Here is a 20114-nt window from a genome sequence, read left to right as displayed (position 1 = left end):
CGCATCTCCTAGAACTCGGTCCATCAACCTCTGATAAGTAGCGGGAGCTCCGACTAAGCCAAAAGACATTCTTTTGAACTGAAAGAGCCCGCGGTGACAAGTGAAAGCCGTTTTCTCTTTGTCACGCTCGTCCATTTCGACCTGAAAATATCCACGACTAGCATCGAGCGTCGTAAAGTACTTCGCCCCGCCTAGGTTAGATACTAAAGAGGAAATGGAGGGTAGAGGGTACGCATCCTTCTTCGTAACCTCATCCAGCCTGCGGTAGTCTGCGCAAAGGCGATAAGTATCGTCCTTCTTTGGGACTAGAACTACCGGGAAGCTCCATGGGCTGTTCGACCTTTCCACAACGCCTGTGTCGATGAGTTCGTCTAAGGCGCTGTCAAGTGCTTTCCGTTTAGTCAAGCTTATCGGCCGAGGATTACATTTCCACGGCGCAGCGTCACCCGTGTCTATCCTGTGCCTGACTAACGTAGTGAGGCCCGGCCGGTCCGTGAAAATCGCGTCGTATTCGTACAACAGCGACGACAGTCGTGCCCTTTCTCTCTCCGTCAGGCTGTTGACCTCTGACAAAAGTGGGTGCGCTGCCCCTTGCAACGTCGCGGCACAATGTTGTGCTACCGTCTCTCCGTTGCTTTGATCGTCTTTACCGATTACGGTTTGCTCGCTCGGCTGCGGCTGGGTGTGGCCCGCTCGCGCCGCCCCCGGAGACTGGCGTGTCGCCGCAGGCACGGGCGCTTTTGCGAAACGCTTCAAAACACCCGTTCCGTTCTCTCGGTAACCTCCGCTGGCGATGTCTATCAAAATACCCGACTTGGCGAGAAAGTCTCGACCTAAAATAACAGGCACTGACAGACCGGGAAGATGTACGAGGCGTTGTCGCCTGACGCGTCTCTCCCAACGAATAACTAGTCTAGCTGCACCGGAAGCAAGGCGGAAAGTGGTGTCACTATCTCTTAAGCGGATATTGTTCTCGCGGAGATGCTGCAACACCTCGTCACCAAATAAAGAAGCGCTTGCCCCAGTATCCAATAATGCGGCAAACTTCTTTCGGGCTATCGTTAGCTCGATGAACGGCGCCTGCGAGTCCGCGACATCTCCTACGCGACAAGCCAAAGGCGCAAGTAAATCGAAATCGCCAGTTGTGTTCGAGATCGCCGCCCGGGACCCAAGGTGGATCACCGGCGGCCTCGCCCGTTTCCCGAACCACGTGCTCGACCTTGGCCCGGCGTGCTTGCGCAGTCACGGGCGATGTGCCCCAGTCCGCCGCATTGGTAGCAACGGCCACCGAAGCCTCGGTGGCGTGGGCGCCCGTCGCTCCAATCCGGCGTGCCGTAGCTTCCACGCTCGGCGGTCGGCAAGTGCCGCTCCTCCGATCTCGCATGAGTCGTAAGTTCCTGCCGCGGCGCACTGCGTGCCGCGTTATGCTGTGCTGTTTTCAGCGCGTAGGCGTACGGGTCCAAGGCGCGGTCTGATAATTCCCAACCACGCTGGACCTGCTCGTCGGCGAACGATGCCGACGCGTCGACCCTCGGGGAATGTGAAGCGATCCCGCCGCCGTTCCACGCGCAGCGAGGCTCGAGTGACAGCGCGGCGGGTGGCGGCGGACGGTATGCTCGCGCCGCGAGGATGTCCCCTTGGATGCGCTTTGCTTCGGTGGCGAGCTCGTCTAAGTCTCGGTACCTACATCCCCTGAAGTAGGCCGGGAAAGTCGGGTGCGCTTGCCGTGTGACGCGCTCGACTTTATCGGCGTCGGTGGCGAGAGGGCTTGCGAGACGATAAAGTTCGTCCATCGCTCGAACATACTCCAGCAGGGACTCGTCCGGATGATGGGTACGCAACTCCAACTCTCTCCTCAAACGCCACTCGTAGTTGGCCGGAAGAAATTCCTCGCGGAAGTTCGCGCGGAACTCTTCTACTGTGCGGGCTCTGTGTCCGGCCAGTCGGAACCAACGAGCTGCCTGTTCAGTCAGTGAAGCAGGGACCACGCGCGCGAGAAGTTCGGCGTCTGAAAGCCCTGTTGCTTGCTGATAATACTGCAGACGGTCGAGGTACTCGTTTGCACTAGTGCGATCGTGGTACCCACTATAGGTAGGCATGTCTACCTTAATTCGTGGTCGCTCGCTCTGCGACGGGGCCCGCATGGTGTTCTGCAGGGCGCCGGCATAGCTCTGCATGACTTGCAGCGCATTCTGCAGCATTATTTCGCTTGACGGGATACTACCGCCCGAAGGTTCGGACGCATCCGCAGCTTGCGTCGAACTATTTAGAGGCATAGGTGGCTCTGAGTCCGCGGGATGACGCGGCGAGGTGTTAGGCGTGTTAGGCCGGCCTACTTTCAGGCCTAAACCCTGCCAACGTGGCGTTTCCGCGATCCCGACTGTTCCGCGTGAAACACTCAAAATCAAAGCTACCGGTTTGTTCGGAAGCTGCCGCCGCGTTAGCACTAGGCCTCTGATTATCTGCCGCGACCTCCGACCACATGAACAAATCTGGAAAGTCAGACAAGCCCGTCGCCATTGTTTACTGCAACTTCAGTAGTCCCAGCTCCAAAAAACAGAAAAGAAAACTCGCCGTGTTGCCGAATTCGAACCACGTTGGTAGCGCCAAATGTGGGGGTCTTCCCCAACCCGTAGCGCGTGTAATCGCAGCTACGTAGGGTTCGGGCGAATAAGGCAACCAGCGAGTCAACTCAACAACGTTTGTTGCTGTCAGCAATAAAACACACTTGTAGAGGGAAGTCCGCTCTGTATAACAACTAATAAAATAGGCTTGCCTCGTCGCGGGTGGTAGTCACGCGAACGAGGTCACTCACGGCTTTCAGCAGGTAAAAATCCGTCCAGGCAGAAGGTCAAGCGAGGTCAGAGAGACCCGGGGGTCTCTCGGTCGCGCTCTTTTATATCTTTTTACCTTTCCGCGTGGGGAGTGTCCTCCTCGCCCGCCGGATACTTTCCCTCTTCCCGCGCGGGCGCGCGCGTCGCGAGAGGCGAGCGAGAACCGGGAGAGGGCAAAGTGCATTTCTCCCGTGTCCGCCCGGCTCCCGCGGCGCGCGTTGTGCGCGCACGAGATGTCCGCCCGGCTACCGCCGCGTGCGCAAGCGACGGGAGCGCCCGCGGGAGAAGGTGGTAGCGTGTGCTCCCTACAACATCTGTTAACAACAGCAAATTCCCCTTCTACCAAAGTAACCTCCGGTGTTCCGCAGGGCAGCGTTCTTGGCCCTTTACTCTTCTTAATATATATTAATGACTTGCCTAACTGTGTGTCTTCCTACATCAGGCTTTTCGCCGATGACTGCGTAATATATCGATTAATTTCATGTGACAATGACAAACATGTTCTTCAAACCGATCTTAACGCTATTAACGCATGGTGTTCAAAATGGTTGATGACTCTTAATACAGCTAAAACGAAGTTATTATCATTTACTAGGCGCAGTCACCGTATTCCAACATCGTACGTAATAAATAACAACATAATTGAACTTACAACTTCATATAAGTATCTTGGGGTTCACTTACAGTCTGATCTAACGTGGCATCATCACATCCGCCTGACGTTGGCATCAGCTAACCGCTCGTTAGGCCTCCTCAAACGCAACCTTAAGCATGCTCCAGCTAAACTACGCATACTTGCACACGTCACATTAATACGCCCAAAAATCAAGTATGCATCAGCCATCTGGGATTCTTGTCAAACCTATATCACCCAAGAAGTCGAATCACTGCAAAACCGCGCGGTCCGTTTCATTTTTTCTGATTATTCACCCTATACTAGCATTTCAGCACTAAAAGCTCGCGCTCAGCTTGACGACTTATCCTATCGCCGCAGAATTGCCCGCCTTTCGCTGCTGCACAAACTTTATCATCATCCGCACCTTCACCATATCTTCGAACCAGCGACAGCCTTCTTTCCACGCACAGACCATATCTTCAAGATAAAACGCATAAGTTGTCGCTCAGCTCACTATGCTAACTCCTTCGTTCCCCGAACAATAGTTGCATGGAATAACCTGCCATCACACATTGCTACTCAAACCGATTTCGAAACCTTTCAGGAACTTTTACGCAACGGTTACGCGTAAATATCCATCATGTACTATTTTAGCGTTTCTTCATACGTTGTTCAGTGTATATATTGTTTTGATCATTTGTTTTACCGTTCTGCGTGTACATTGTATAAGTGTATTCATGTCTTATTAATTTGTTAAGATGACAACTGACGCAGTTTCCAGCAAGACCTCGTATTGCTTCTTGTACACTGTATCTGTTTATGCCCTTAATTTGTTTTAAGTTGTTACTCGACTAATCTATTTCGTATACTGTTTTATTTGTGTATGTTGCTAGTCGTCGTACTTATGTATAATTCTTTTTTTTTCTTTTTTTTTCGGTAACGCGCAAAGCTCGCATTTTTTCATGTATCCGTACCCCCTATGTAATACCCCTTCGGGTGCCTTTAGGGGTATTATGAAATAAATAAATAAATATGGATAACCTGCGTGCCATCTCAAAGTGGCCGAACATGCTATACATAATCGAATCACAGAACACATAGAGAACAACGGACTCTTCAGACACAATTTAATCAGATTTAGAAGAGGACTTTCAACACAGGACACAATGCTCCTTCTTAAAAGATCCATATTCGACAACGCGTCGCGTGACGTTAAAGGCATCCTTGCACTCGACCTCGCCAAAGCTTTCGACAAGGTGGCGCATGAGCACATCCTGAAAGAGATTTCCTCCCTTAATCTAGGGCGGAGATTCTTTAACTTCACTTTTTCTTTCCTGTCGAAAAGAAAGGCGCTCCTTCGATTGGGTACGATTACGGGCGGTCCTTACGAACTGGGCAACTGCGGAACTCCTCAGGGCTCGGTCCTATCCCCGTTACTCTTTAACATCGCCATGCATAAACTTTGTAACAGGATAGCCGAACTCCCAAAAGTGGGCCATGCAATTTATGCGGACGACATTACAATCTGGTCTCCGGGGCGGTCTCTGGCCGAACTAGAGAAATCCTTACAGGGGGCCATAAAGGTGACGGAGGAGTTCCTCGCAGACACGGGACTAAAGCTATCGCCGAGCAAATCCGAACTCTTACTTCACAGGTAGGCTAGGCAAGGCGTTAGGAACCTTGAGCCTCTGGAAACCCTGCCAGTCAAAATTACGACTAGAGAAGGACATCCCATTAGGGTGAACTCCATCAAAATTTTAGGACTTTTAATCAACGCCAAAGGATGTAATGCAGAAGCTCTAAAAAATCTCGGAGCACAGGCGCACAATATGCTTAGGCTACTTGTCAGAGTTACAAATAGAAAAGGGGGACTCAAGGAGCACAGCCTACTCAGGGTCTTTCAGGCCTTCTTCATCAGTCAAGTTACCTACACGGCGTCTTTCCTCAAATGGAGCAAAGCAGAAAGGAAGAAACTCGACACGCTCATTAGGTCGGGTATCAAAAGACTACTCGGCATCCCACAATGTGCTAGCACGGAGAAACTATTGGAGCTTGGTGTTCACAATACTATCGACGAATTAATCGAAGCACATCTCACTGCCCAGATCTCCAGGCTTTCGTTAACTAAGCCGGGTAACAAAATCCTTCACGAAGCAGGTATATCATCCATACAACCGCCGCTCGACAGATACCCCCTGTCCAAAGAAGCCAAGGAAGGTATAACGGTCGATCCCGTACCGAGAAACATTCATCCGGTATATAACGAGGGCCGAAGAATCGCACGGGCTAAAGCCATCCTTTAAAGAATTAATCCGTACGGGGCAGATGCACTCTTCGTTGACGCGGCCAAATACGGCAGCGAAAACAGGTTTGCAATCTCGGTCGTAGACGCGCGAGGAACGCTGATTAGCGCTGCGTCCGTTTGCACTAAGCACGCAAACGAGGCGGGGGAAATCACGATAGCTTTGGCCCTTTACGCTGCCAAACGCCCATCGACTGCTTTCTCCGACTCGCGCACTGCCGTCAGGGCCTTCTTATCAGCCCTAGTGTCTACGCACACGGCTAGCCTAGTAAACAAATCTCTCCAAAATACTGCAGACAACGAGACAGCAGGTCACCACATCGCCTGGTTCCCGGCCCACGTTAAAGGAGTAGGTAATGAAGCGGGTTGCAACCCCAACGAGCAGGACCACTGCCTAGCGCGTGAATTCACGAACCGCGCCCGGGCTAACGGTCCAGCTCTCTCACAAGATTGCTCCCCTAAAGACCCTCTTACCACTTTTAACGAGATCACATCCCACTACAGACTAAGTAGGAGGAAATTCCCTCCCCCTCACCAAAAATTAAACAAGGCTCAGTCTGTCACGTTCAGGTTCTTACAGACGAGATCGTACATCACCCCCGGAGCGCTCAATCGGATAGATTCCAACTTCCCGCAATCGTGCTCCAAATTTGGGCACGGGTACTGTTCTTTAGACCATATGCTCTGGCTGTGCCCGTTAAACGCGGGCTTTGATCTTCACGACAAGTCCAAGTGGGACGACCTACTGCAAATCGCGGACTTTACGCATCAACGACAGGTCGTCCAGAGGGCCCGCGACGTCACCGAGAGCCACCAGCTCCCGGTTCCGCCATGGGCGGAGCCACCAACTTGATTGGAGTGCATTCGGCTTCCCCAATCTTCTTCCTCAGGACCTTTCTATAAAGTTCTTGTCAACTGTCAACTTATCTCTACAGCGGTTCCTGGACGGGCTTGGCGTTTACGGTGGCCGGAAGGTTCGCGCCAGCAATTCTTGCTACTAAGATACGATCGCGAACGAATAGAAGAACCTGACAATTGCATTTTCTTTCCCGATTACAGTGCTGCGGTCAGCAGTTACTCAAACCCGACATTTTCCCCCTTTGTTTTCGCTTTTTTTCCTGCGTGTTCGAGCTTCATTCCACAAGTGGAGTGAATGATATGCTTATGCCACGTCACGTCGAAGCGCGACACACTTTCACCACCGCCGCTCACTCTGGGCGCTCGCTTGCTTTTCATGACGCGTCAGCAGTTCGTGGCGCATACCTTGCGGCCGCCGGAAACGCCGAGCCCGTCCCGGACAGCACTGCAGAGACAAGCGAATTTCGTTTCTTGATCGGTCGTCTGGGAACGCTGAAATAGGGCGCTATCACGCACTTGTTTTTTTTTTTATTGCGAGAGCAATTATATGGACACTTCAACCGGATTTCTGCCGTCGCCGTCGTCGTCGCCGTCGCCGTGAGGTTCCCTATAGATAAAATCTTCGCCGCGCGCCGTATGCCCGAGCGGAAGCTTGCGGGGTCGAGCGCTATCACGGAGAGCGAACGCACTCAATCTCCCACGCGCAAGCAAGGAAGCGCGGGGGGGGGGGGGGGGGGCACTTTTACTCTGCCAACAATCGCGCTCGTCGCTCGCTCGCACCGTCTCTTATCTCCACACGGCTCTGACATTTATGCGCCGTGCAGTTTCCGTTGAAGCGATAGACCGCACGTACCTTCGCCCGCTGCGGCGTATGCGTTTTGACAGTCGTTGTCTGCAGTCATTCAGTGTGATCTATTCGTGTTTTTTTTGTGCGCGCTCACACCACGCTTGTTCATTCAGTTAGTAATAGTCGGGCCACATTTTCCAACGCACGCTACACATGCAATGCTGCCCGGATCGGCAGTGCAGCGCTACAGGTGTGTTCGTTCGCACGCGCTGCTCACGGGAAGCGCTTCTCATCAACACCACCCTTTCACACGCGCCTTCTCGTGGTCATCGAGTCTCTCTTCATGTCGGTCTACTTACGCCGCAGCACACCGGCTTACTTAATCAGCTGATGTTTACTACAATTCATATTGCTACCAAAGCCGCTCACCTAACTTCGTATGACATTGCTGTGTTGCTATCGCATTCATTGCTTCACCCTTAGGGCGAAACTGTAGGGCGCTATCACGCACTTGTTTTTTTTTAATTTCGCGGGTTTTGTTTAAAGGCAATTACACGAAGCACTATTAATGGTACTTAGTTGCAAACACTTCAGTCGGCCATTTTTAAATGTGATCTACAACTTTCGTATTGGCACTTTCTTAGTGATGGCAATATTTTAAAAGTTCGGCAATTAGTTTATACTAATTAATTGAGTTTTCAAAGCGAAAAAATACCACTGACTAGGACACGCGAACCTCAGCACCATTGAGTTGGTTTGAGCTTCCTAGCACACTCCGTCATTTTTAAAACATTGGCTACATTTAGCTGGGACACCCTGTATAGGGACACATATGTCCCAGAGAGTAACATATAAGCTACAAGAATTCTATATTTGAAATCTGGAAGTTGTTGGAGACATGAATATTGACACACACACGCTACTCATAATGACTATATATACAACTACTTCATTCATTCAATTTTTGCAACCTGATCAACATTCCCACGAGGCTAACTAATACGTCGGCAACCACAATTGACCCTATATAAACTAACATAGAATCTAAAATGAATGCTGGCGTTTGCCATGAACCAATATCACCTCAAAATCCTGTTTTTGTTACCATTGATTACGTAAGGCAAAATACTTATACACGTAACTATACTACACGTTACAACGGAGTAACATTCTCGTCAGTGACTTTGGTAATGTATACTGCAATGACGTCAATAATGAACTTCAGAACGTAAGAAAAATCATTTCCAGTGCAGTCAATGATAGTAGTTCCAACGTATCTGTCCGCTCATACAAGACTCCTTTGAGTCACTGGATGACGAACGAGATCTTTGCATTGCTGAAGCAAGAATATTTCTGGTACCACAAATGGAGGCAACTTAAAAATAATCATTACTATTTAGGCCAGTTTAAAATTTAAGAAAAAAAGACCTTATCTCTCATCAGAGCACAAAAGAGGGAATGTTATGTCCGTATCATTGCACAAGCTCAAGGTAATTGTAAAAGAACTTGGGAGAGTGTAAAGGAAGGTGTTGGCAGTCCACCTTCACAACGCGTGTTACCTGACACAATCGATGCGTACACCCGAGATAACTTCAATCAATATCTCACTGAAATCAGTCCAGAGTTCGTTACGCAGTTCGCTTTCGGCAGAAACAAATGTTTTTAACACTCTTTATCGAATACGTTTGCTGTTTACAACATCACTCTGGAGGAAATTCAATATACTGTTGCTAATATCGGCACCAATAAAGCTAGCTAGTTATATGGGGTCATAGCGCCGTTAGGGAAAGATAAAAATGATACCCTAGATCCGGCTTTGGTTATTCTTTTAACCACTCGTTGTGTACATCAAAATATCTTTTTTGTTTTAAAAAAGCGAAAGTCGTACAGATATATTAAGATGGGGATCGCTCTGATCCCTCAAGAGACAGACCTATGTCTGTTCTGAGTATTACAAATAATATTTTTGAAAAAATCCTTGCAACACGGTGTACGCATCTTCCTAGAAAAATACCATGCAATTTGTCATGAGCAAGATGAATTCAGGTCACATCACTCCACTTCAGCAGCTACACTAACTTAATCACAAAACTTAACACGGCATTACTCAATCCCCTCCTTGGAGCTGTAGTTTTCCATGACGTCGACTGTACAGCCAACTCGGAATACCGCACTCATTATGGTTCTATTTGTGCCGACAACCTGAGGCAACTCAACAGAGAGTCTGTCTCGGTGACGCCAAATCAAGTCATGGACGTTAGAGTCAACACATGAAAAAATGTATTCGCAATTGACGTTGTACGTGAGACTGCGCTCAGCACTTTGAGCAAGCTTGCGGAACTTGCCGGCATGAATGTCTACTCGTATATTCCTCTGGACAGTGACTCAACTACTGGTGTCTTCTACGACATCAAAGTCTCCATCTCCAGCGCTGACTTGCCGATTCTAGTGTTTGACTACGTTGATGCCAGTCGTTGATGGCTACGCCATAACTCATGCGTCTCGCCTCGGCACATCCCGCTGTGTGAAGGTAATTTGCAAGAGCTAATCTCTTCCCTCACGCGTCAAGGTGGGTCACTTTAGACACCCTGTGCGACCGTTTATCCCAAGGTCACTCCAATGCCTCAATTGCGTGAGGCTGGGACATGTAAGCGCCGTATGAAAGAACACGAGAGTTTGCTCACGCTGCACAGAGCCCCACGCTGCAGATTGCTGCGTAGCCACTGTTTTCAAATGCCCCAATTGCATTGGGTCCCATGATGCTACCTCAGAGGACCGCCCCAAAATGAAGTAGGAAAGGGTGGTCTTGATGCAGATGGAGAGAGGCCGTTTGTCTCATAGGAAAGCTGTTGCGGCCGTTAGAAAGCGACGCTCCCGACTCCGTTGGGCTTCAAAGAACGCAGATGCCTCTGTAAAGAGCATGTTACATCCGACGACTCCTCCTCCTCTGTCTCCTAGGCCTGGCCGAGTCGCGTACAACTCTGACAACAAGGTTGTGGCGGCGGCTGTGTCTACCAAAGCTACAGCCGCAGTCACAGTTGAAGCCACAGTTGAAGCCACAGTTGAAGCCACAGCCGGAGCCACAACCGATGTCACAGCTGAAGCTACAGTTCAAGCCACTACCAAAACCATAGCCGCAACCACAGTCGATGCCACAGCCGGAGCCGCAGTTCCATCAAAGGATATAGCGCACCACGGTACAGTCCACAACGCCGACTCCCGATAAATTATCCGAAGACCGGCAAGTGGTTGTGATGCTTCAGTCCCTCATAAGTACCCTTCGTATACTCTTTTGCAAGTCGCATAATCCGTCAGTTCGAAGTGCAGTTCAGGTGTTGGATGCTTTAAATCCAGTGCTTGCCATTCTCGAGTAAGCCCCATCGCTCACCCGTAGCCTCCTATTCGCGCAGCGACCACTGGCCCTTGGCTCATCCCAGATGTCCTCAACGCTTATCACCAACTATGGAACTTGACTTTGGTGTCACGGTGCTTCGCTGCACAAACAGTGTTCACTCCCTTCTTCTTTTCCTATATTTCCCCTTTCCCTTATCCCCAGTGTTGGGTAGCAAACCGGACGCTCTTCTGGTTGACCTCCCTGCCTTTCCTCTCCTAATATTCTCTCTTCTGGACTTAAAATAGCTTTTGATGCAGTAGACGTACCACAGGATTTGCTAGTGAAATTAAAACAATACGGTCTCTGCGGCTAGGTTTTTGACTTAATTTCTAGCTACCTAAGAGAACGCCAGGAAATTATCGTAATACATAATCTTTCATCTTCTCTACTAAACAAAAAATCAAGGGTGCCGCAGGGAACCGTTTACGGACCCTTACTGCTTTTGCTGTACGTGAATGATCTGTGAAACATACCAAACTCCGCGGAGATGCTAATGTACGCTGACGATACGGCTATGAAACGCGTAGTTACTGCTAACAACATATGTGAACTGGAACGTAAAACTAACGCACAGCAGCATAGGCGGAAAGTTTTCATTTTTCCGGGGGGGGGGGGGGCGACCAGCTCTCCGAAACCTACCCATGTATGTATGTATGTATGTATGTATGTATGTATGTATGTATGTATGTATGTATGTATGTATGTATGTATGTATGGTATGTATGTATGCATGTATGTATGTATGTATGTATGTATGTATGTATGTATGTATGTATTTTTTATTTATTTCACAATACTGCCGGCTTCCATTTGGAAGCCCAGGCAGGAGTGGTACAAACATCGTGATTTCAAACTCTTTTTCCTCAAGGGAACAAGCAAAAAGAAAAAAAAGACAGCCCAATAGGCAAGGCAAACATATTCTAATACACAGTACAAAGCAATACGATGACGCCATCACATTTGCTGCCAATAGGAAAGGCGTAATAAAAAGAGACATCAGAATATCCAACACTAGCAAAAAAGTGGTCGCAGTTTCACCTGAAAGGCGAAGCATCAATTGCGATAGCAAACTTGTAGAGAGCTATACGGAGTAATGATGTTAGCTTTATCAGCTGTATAAACTTGGACATGCAGCAGCATCGGCAACACGCAGAACTGTTGTCGACGCCATCGGCGTTTTGCCCGCGTTTGCTCAAAATGCGTGCGGCGTTGGTGACTGTTGCCGGAGCCTGTGATATAAATAGGCACTTGGTGCCGCAGCTAAACGTCGCCTTCCTTCCCTCCCCCTCCCCCACGGCTTCTCGCGCGTCGGAAGAAGGTGCGTTTGCTCTACATATATGGTGATTGTAAAGGAGAAAAGAGACGCCTACTTCTGCAGCCCTTAAGCGAGCACGGCGCGGAACGCGCGTTTGTTCTCCGCCGTGCGTTCACTCCCCGTGAAAGACGCGCCCCTCGCGCCCTTTCACTCGCACATACAGCGTTCGGCGCGCGGCGACGATTTCTTCTCCAAATGACGTCATACGGAACCTCACGGCGACGGCGACGGCTACGGCGACGGCGACGCCGACGGCAGAAATCTGCTTTTGAGTGTCCATATAATTGCTATCGCAATAAAAGAAACGATGAGCGCATGACATTACAAGTACGTCTGTACTGCAGATAAGAAGGAATCGTGTATGTATGTATGTATGTATGTATGTACGTATGTATGCACGAATATATATATATATATATATATATATATATATATATATATATATATATATATATCCACCCTTTGCTAACAATTTTCCATTTGTCGCTTTATGGCGAACGCAATTATATCGACACTCCAGTCAAATTTTCGCTGTTGTCGTCACCGTGATGTTCTCTATTAAATCCAAAAGTGCGGGAAAAACCACGTAACAGTGAGCCGAAAAGTATGGCGGCCTGATGGGCATTATTTTCCCACGCGCTCAATATTCGGGTTAGTTGTAGGTCACGTAATCAAGCGCGAATGGGAAGGAGAGCACACGTCTTCTCCTCTGCCCCTGCCGTAGCTGTGAATGACTGTGCGTGGCTGAGGCTTATCCGGCCCGCGTGCCATATCTAATTGTTGGTAATCATTGGTGCGTGCAATGATAAAGGGCGAGCAGAGATGGCTGCTAACTTCATGTGCGCTGTCTTCTTTGCCGGCCTGTCTTTCCGCGTCCCTAGTGTTGCAGAGTTCAGAGACAGAGGTCATTGAGGATCACTGACAGAGACCGTCTATAGTGGATATAAAAATAGGCAGATAATGATGTACCTAATTTTCGGAGTTCGAGTGAATCGCGCGGCTGAACTCGCCCTCCGCTGCCGGCGTTCTTCACAATGCTTGCGTTGTGAAAGCGTGTGCTCGAGGTCATCCTGTGAGGTATTTAGAGGTTTACATGGTCCGTGCATTACACTATGCTTGCTATTTCAATATTACGTGAATGATTACTACAATTTATATGACCACTATAACTAATGTATAGACTCGTGTAAGGGCCGCACTTTTCTTTCGCGATTTTGACGAGCCTTTCATGGGACCGGGCCATTTGACCTCATTTTCCCAACTATGAGTATGAAATCCACCGTAAACCTCCGTGATCGTCTCCTCTCGAGATCCAGTAGCGACACACGAAAGTACGCTGCAGGCGACAATTCGCTGTCAAGCGCACCGAAGCGCACCACGGCTAGAATTTGTAAATTGCAACTAGGGCCAAAAGTAATATGTTAAAAACATAACTGGTGAATTTTTGTTAATTATTCGATTATGAATTGCAATTTTTAGGTCAAGTAATCTCCGCCTCTTCGAGTAGGCCAGCTCATCAGAATTGTGCTATCTGTCACAGGCAACCTTTAATAAAGAATTTTTGAAAGTATTTGCTGAACACGCCTAATGCGTAAATGTTGTAAATAATTAGAAGAGCTTTTTTGTTGTCGCCAGTCGTTAGCATTGCCTACTGGAAAGAGAATCAATATTGAGAAACATATCACTCACATGCTTTTCAGACGCCGTTGATAGAAAACTCTGCCGAAGGGGTCACTGAAGTCTGCAGGTTTTTTCAGGGTCAAAAAAGCACTCAAGGTAATTTGAAGTGAGGTGAACATACATGTATATTCATTCTCTAGGCATAGGCTATCCATTTAGTAGGCTACCTCCTTGTCCTTAAAAAATAAAATAAGCTTTTTCCTATATATTTACATATATTGTGTCTGTGCATGGTATTCTCAGCAGAAATCTAAAAAAAATATTGTTGAAGTCAGGAAACAAGGATGAGGTAGCCGCCGTTGGTGCTTCTAATGCACTTGTCCTCCTATTGTCAGGATTTGCCGAATTAAAGCGAAAATATAAAAAGCCGTGCACGTCCGCGAGCAACAATGATGCCGTAAGCTTTTAGCCACAACGAAAGTGAAAAGGTAGAGGCAACGCAAAAGAATCCTCAAAATATGGGGGTAACAGAACTCCGGTAATGACACTTTATGGGCGGGAGGTGGGGGGGAGGGGGGGGCTCCCGCCCCGGAGCCCCCCCGCCTCCCCCCCCCCCCGCAGTCGGCGCCTACACAACTAAAAACAATTGTAGGTGGTTTTCGGCGAACAAACTAACAATTCATGCAAAGCAAACAAAATGCACGTTTTTTTCGCTCCCGTAACCAACCTTCATGAAATGATCTTTTTTTTTGCCTAATAATAAACAACTGCCCGCTTGAGCAGCCGTCAAATTTCAAATATTTGGGTGAAATTTTCGACAGCCGCTAAACTAACAAAGTCATATCAACTCAGCATGCGCTAAATCAGGGTCTGGGTGTAATATGCTACTGATGGCTAGAAATTATTTTAATAGTAATATTCTCTGAGTTCTTTATTTCACCTTTTTCCATTCTCACCGGTCATACTACGTCGATTCATGGGTTTGGGTGTTTAAAATATATCTTGAACCCACATGTAAACTGCAGAAGCAAAATCATACAATAATAACCAATACTATATATGATCAACAAAGTGCGCCGTTGTTTCATGAAATGGAAATTTTAGCTTTGACATCTTAGGAAAACATAATATTGCTGGTACCGCCCATGGGTCACTGAATACAACAACCCCTTTCATATATCACTATTTTCTTCTTCGTCCCACCTAAATAGATGCATCACATTACACAATTTCAATCTTCCACCCATTAACAATGTTTATGTAGAGCGATCACTGCAATGAAACAGAGTGAAAGTCTGTAACGAAATACCACGCCACATAAAAGAAACAATTAAATTTTCAACTGCACTTAAAATATGCCTGCTCCCGAAAAACGGGTAAACCTTGACACTCGCCCATACTTTTCTTTCTGGATAACTTTTCATTGCATGTATTGAAATATTTTTTCTCCACTGTAAGTGTTCTTGGCATGTAAAACTTATTTTTATTACAGCGAAGGTGTTTATGGCGAGGGTTTCGTGCATTTCTGTTCTACGTGAGCAAAAACTCGGGTACCGCGCGAACGCGCTCGTGCCACTGCTCGCGCGTTCGTCGTCTTTTTCCACAGATGGCTAGTCGGCGTCCCTCGGATATGCATTTTGAGTAGAATAGTTATCAATCGGCACCATTTTCAAGAATACTAGACTCCCAGGTAGATACTAAAGGTTTCTCAAAGATTTGCCGCTGTGCGACTCACGTCGGCCATGTCTACGTTCGGTGTTGCAAGCGCTTGCGTATCTAGTTTCCCTATATATATATATATATATATATATATATATATATATATCTTCCGCTCTCCCGTGGTGGCGGTGTCGTCGAAATGTCACGCGTGTCTAGTTTCCTCCGGCTCCTCGGGGTGGCGGTCCCATCGTCGACGGAATGTATATAAAAAAATTGGCTGAGGTTTAACTCTTGCAAACCTAGTTATCACGAGCGAAAGGTCTGTTTGGCTTGATTTTGCAAAGACTGTGCACAGAGCGTTTCATTAATGCACGCTTCCGCGCTTGGCAAGCTTCTCTATAACTTGATATTCTGGTCTACCTTTGCTCCGTTGTTTCAGCAGCCAACTTTTCCTTTGCTTGAGATTTTGCAGCTGCCGTCTAGCTATATCCACTGGATGACTGGATTCAGCCTGTCGCTTGCTCAAATCGCTCTCAATCAGTCATCATAAATAACCAGTCGTCTAATCCTCTTCCTGTAACATCAGGTGTCCCACAAGGTTCCGTTCTCGCCCCTCTTTTGTTTTTGATTTATATTAACGACCTTCCACTGCATGTATATTGCCAAATTCGAATGTTTGCTGACGACTGCGTTATCTACCACCGAGTAACTAACACTACTGATCAAGAAGCCCTCCAACAGGATCTTAACCACATCCAACACTGGTGTAAAAATTGGCTCATGACTCTGAACCCTATAGCAAATGCAAGCTCCTTTCCATTAACCGTCGACACAAGATTCATGCATTTCAATGCAAAATCGCTAAGGAATCCGTAGAATCCGTATCGTCTTTAAAATACTTAGGCATTACATTATCTAATGACCTAACATGAAATGCACATGTCACTAACGCGATATCATCAGCAAACAAAGCACTGGAATTTCTTAAACGTCATCTTCGCCTCGCCCCAGATCACGTAAGATTGCTCGCTTGCAAGTCACTCGTTCGACCTAAACTCGAATACGCATCTGCCATATGGAACCCGCATCATGTTAACCTCATTAACGATCTAGAACCAGTCCAAGATCGCGCTACAAGGTTCATCCATTCTTCTTATTCGTATGACGTCAGTGTTTCAGCTTTAAAAACTAAATCTGCGATATCGCCTGTCACAGTTCGCCGTCGCATAGCCACTCTATTACTGTACCACAAGTTCTATTACTCATCACTTAATCGTGCACCTTACATCATACCAGCATCGTACATTTCTCACCGCACCAGCCACACCCTTCAAGTTTTTCGTCCACAGGTCCGAACTGGCACTTTTTCAGCTTCCTTCTTTCCACGTGCAGCTAAAGATTGGAATGGCCTTCCCCAACATATCGCCGACGTCACCCGTGCATCATCATTGGCTGGAAATTTAAATAACTTTTTCTGTATATAAACACATGTGGCATTGTCATGTATGTTTTGCTGACCCCACTCCTTATGTAATACCCCCACGTGGGGTCTTTAAAGAAATAAAATGAAATGAAATTATGTGTATGTATGATGCGCGTGCGTGCGTGCGTGCGTGCGTGCGTGTGTGTGTGTGTGTGTGTGTGTGTGTGTGTGTGTGTGTGTGTGTGTGTGTGTGTGTGTGTGTGTGTGTGTGTGTGTGTGTGCGTGTGCGTGTGCGTGTGTGTGTGTGTGTCTGTGTGTGTGTGCGTGTGCGTGTGTGTGTGTGTGTGACCACGATAAACATATCCTTACCTTGGTCTTGGAACACTTTACAAACTGCACGTTGTGGACTGCGTGGAGGAGGCAAGTCTTCACGATCTGAATCGCAAACCTCGAACCGAGGCAGTTTCGTGGGCCAGCACCGAAAGGCAGGTACGTATACGGGCGGATAGACTTGATATTTTCCTCGTTGAACCTGTGACAAGCGATCAAGTAAACAAAATATGTTTTTCGATGCCAGTTCAGCATAGAACAAACATGCTGATTTTGGGAGCGTTTATATCGCTGAAAATAAGTACTTTAGATAAAGTGGCAAACGTAATCCTAAACCAGTTTCAAGCTTTTTGTCCTAGAAAGCAACCTTCATCAAATAGCCTGCCATGGGAGGTGACCGTTGCGGGTTTCTTTCTGCATTTTGACCTGCATGCACATCACTATTTATCATTTGCCTCGTGCACTATAATTATCTGGTTTTTAGCTATCAGGAAGGTCTCTGCTGTACTTCTGTACCGGAGCAGTTTCTTGGTCTCGTCCACACATTAAGTCGTAGGCCCATCGTATACCGCTCAGTATTTCCTTTATTTTAAAATCATCAGCTGAAAAATTCAAACAACAACAGAGCTTGCCTTTCAGGGTTGAAAACATCGGGGTCTGGGAAGAATTCAGGGTCGTTGTGCATTTGCTGGATTGGTACTAAAATGTTGCAGCCCCGGGGAACCTTTATGCCAGTGTCTCCGAGAATGTAATCCTCCGCAACTGACCTCTCGATCCTAAACGGAAGAAGGCAACATCACGGAGGAACGCAACAAACGGAGGAACGCAACATCAATTTATACTCGCCATATTCCGTTGACGCTTAAATCAAAAGCATTTTCTAATCTCAAGGTCAACAAATGGGTAAACCTCGTGACTCGCTGACTTTATTTCAAACTTACCACAAGCTTTCGAAAGCCATCATGTTAAGTCCGTCAGCAAATCTTTTTCTCAATAAGTTGCTTGTTCGCGTGTAGCACACTATTTCAGATGCTTTCTAATGCAAAAGACAAATCATCAAATAAAAACTTCCTGATGGCTACTGAACATCATCATCATCATCATCATCAGCCTATATTTTATGTCCACTGCAGGACGAAGGCCTCTCCCTGCGATCTCCAATTACCCCTGTCTTGCGCTAGCGTATTCCAACTTGCGCCTGCAAATTTCCTAACTTCATCATCCCATCTGGTTTTCTGCCGACCTCGACTGCGCTTCCCTTCTCTTGGTATCCATTCTGTAACCCTAATGGTTCACCGGTTATCCATCCTACGCATTACATGGCCTGCCCAGCTCCATTTCTTCCGCTTAATGTCAACTAGAATATCGGCTATCCCCGTTTGTTCTCTAATCCACACCGCTCTCTTCCTGTCTCTTAACGTTAGTCCTAAGATTTTTCGTTCCATCGCTCTTTGTGCGGTCATTAACTTGTTCTCGAGCTTCTTTGTTAACCTCCAAGTTTCTGCCCCATATGTTAGCACCGGTAGAATGCAATGATTGTACACTTTTGGGACTGAACATCAGGTAGATTAAAAAGCTGCTATCAATACGTAGGGGTTGGACATGTGCACATTACCTCGGCGTTGGTGTCATCACTCGCAGCGTTTCCTGCACAATGCCGTCCAAGTACGAAAGTTTGGAAACTTCGTCATACGATGGCGAACTCCCCTGTGGTATCAAAAAGGAATGCGGTGAAAAGCAAAACGGTTAGGATCTGCGAAGGTTTTCTGTCTGAACACATAATGCAGTGTCGTTGTCAAGGCATCATGTTTATTAGAACGAGCGGACGAATTGACAATGCTATTGCTCATAATTGTTTGCCATTGGTTGTGCGACGCCTCTAACTATATGTCCAATATCATGATTGGTTGGCGTCTACCTTTGTAAACTGTTTTAAGGCCAAGAACATTTCTTGTGAATACGAGCCCAGGGGTGCTATGCAGGATGCCCCGAGTTTGGCGAAACTCGGCATCTTCACGAGCTCTGGCGACGCCCCAAGATGAAAGAACTAATGGTAACAAGACAAAGTTTGTCCGTCAGCACACCTCCAATTTCATTGGTTTATCTAGATTCACTCTGGGTGGCCATCATCCCTTGGGCGTTGCCATATGGGCGGTCGACAAACTGGGGCTCACGTCATCATATGGTCGGTGCATGGTCATGCATTCTTTCACTTGTTTGTCGTTCCACCGAGTGCATTAGAGGCACAAGCAAGTTATCAAATAAATGCATTTAGTACAATGATATTAGTCACATTACCGTAGGGTATAGGTGTTTTAAAGTTTACAAGTTTTACACTGAATGTGTATTAGACTGATTTGTAGTTTAATCGTTTCGCGTTATACCACGAGGGCACGCTCGCCCTCCTCTTTCTTCCTCAGGATTGGATTGGCGCGGCTCGCTACGTGCTCGCGCTAGCATTTCCGAGCACAGATTGGTGTGCGATTGGTTTTCGCACTGGGCTTTGAACAGATCGCTCGTTGCTCTTGCCTCTGGATTGAATTGGTGCGGCTCGCTACGTGCTTGCGCTCCCATTTCCGAGCACCGATTGGTGTGCGCCTGCTTTTTACACTGGGCTTTCAACAGATCGCTCGTTGCTCGCGCTAAAGTAAGGCTGCGAGACGAAGGGAGCGTCGGCTAGCGCAGAAGTGGTTTGCCGCGCGCTTACCGTGTAAGCACTCAGGAATGTCGGAAAACACTCATGCAAGAATAAAAAAAACTACGCTTTATTTTCTTTTACATTGTGACGCACCTTCGTACTGGCTAGCGCCGAGCGATGGCTTCTAACAACCGCAGGAAAGAGTCTTTATACTTGGTAGCCCGGGCGATCCGTGGCTTCTAACAAACGCGAGAAAGGGTCTCTGCAGCACACGTGGCCGTTGAGTGCCACCACATTCATCCCAGGTGGGACTCCAGCATCAGTGCAGTTACTCTGTA

General features: G+C 47.5%; 1 protein-coding gene across 1 annotated transcript in view; it reads right to left on the bottom strand.

The window, feature by feature from the left end:
* The window catches only part of LOC119441397 (cytochrome P450 3A24-like), a 113047-nt gene that overhangs the window by 28176 nt on the left and 64757 nt on the right, over positions 1–20114 (bottom strand). The window contains exons 11-13 of the mRNA XM_037706020.2: positions 18754–18845; positions 17771–17914; positions 17178–17340 (exon numbers count right to left, since the gene is read on the bottom strand). Coding sequence (XP_037561948.1) covers positions 17178–17340; positions 17771–17914; positions 18754–18845 — 399 coding nt within the window. The remainder of the gene's footprint in view (positions 1–17177; positions 17341–17770; positions 17915–18753; positions 18846–20114) is intronic.

The sequence above is a fragment of the Dermacentor silvarum genome, chromosome 2, assembly GCF_013339745.2.
Source record: "Dermacentor silvarum isolate Dsil-2018 chromosome 2, BIME_Dsil_1.4, whole genome shotgun sequence".
Lineage (NCBI taxonomy): Eukaryota > Metazoa > Arthropoda > Arachnida > Ixodida > Ixodidae > Dermacentor > Dermacentor silvarum.
This window is presented reverse-complemented; position numbering and strand designations above follow the sequence as displayed.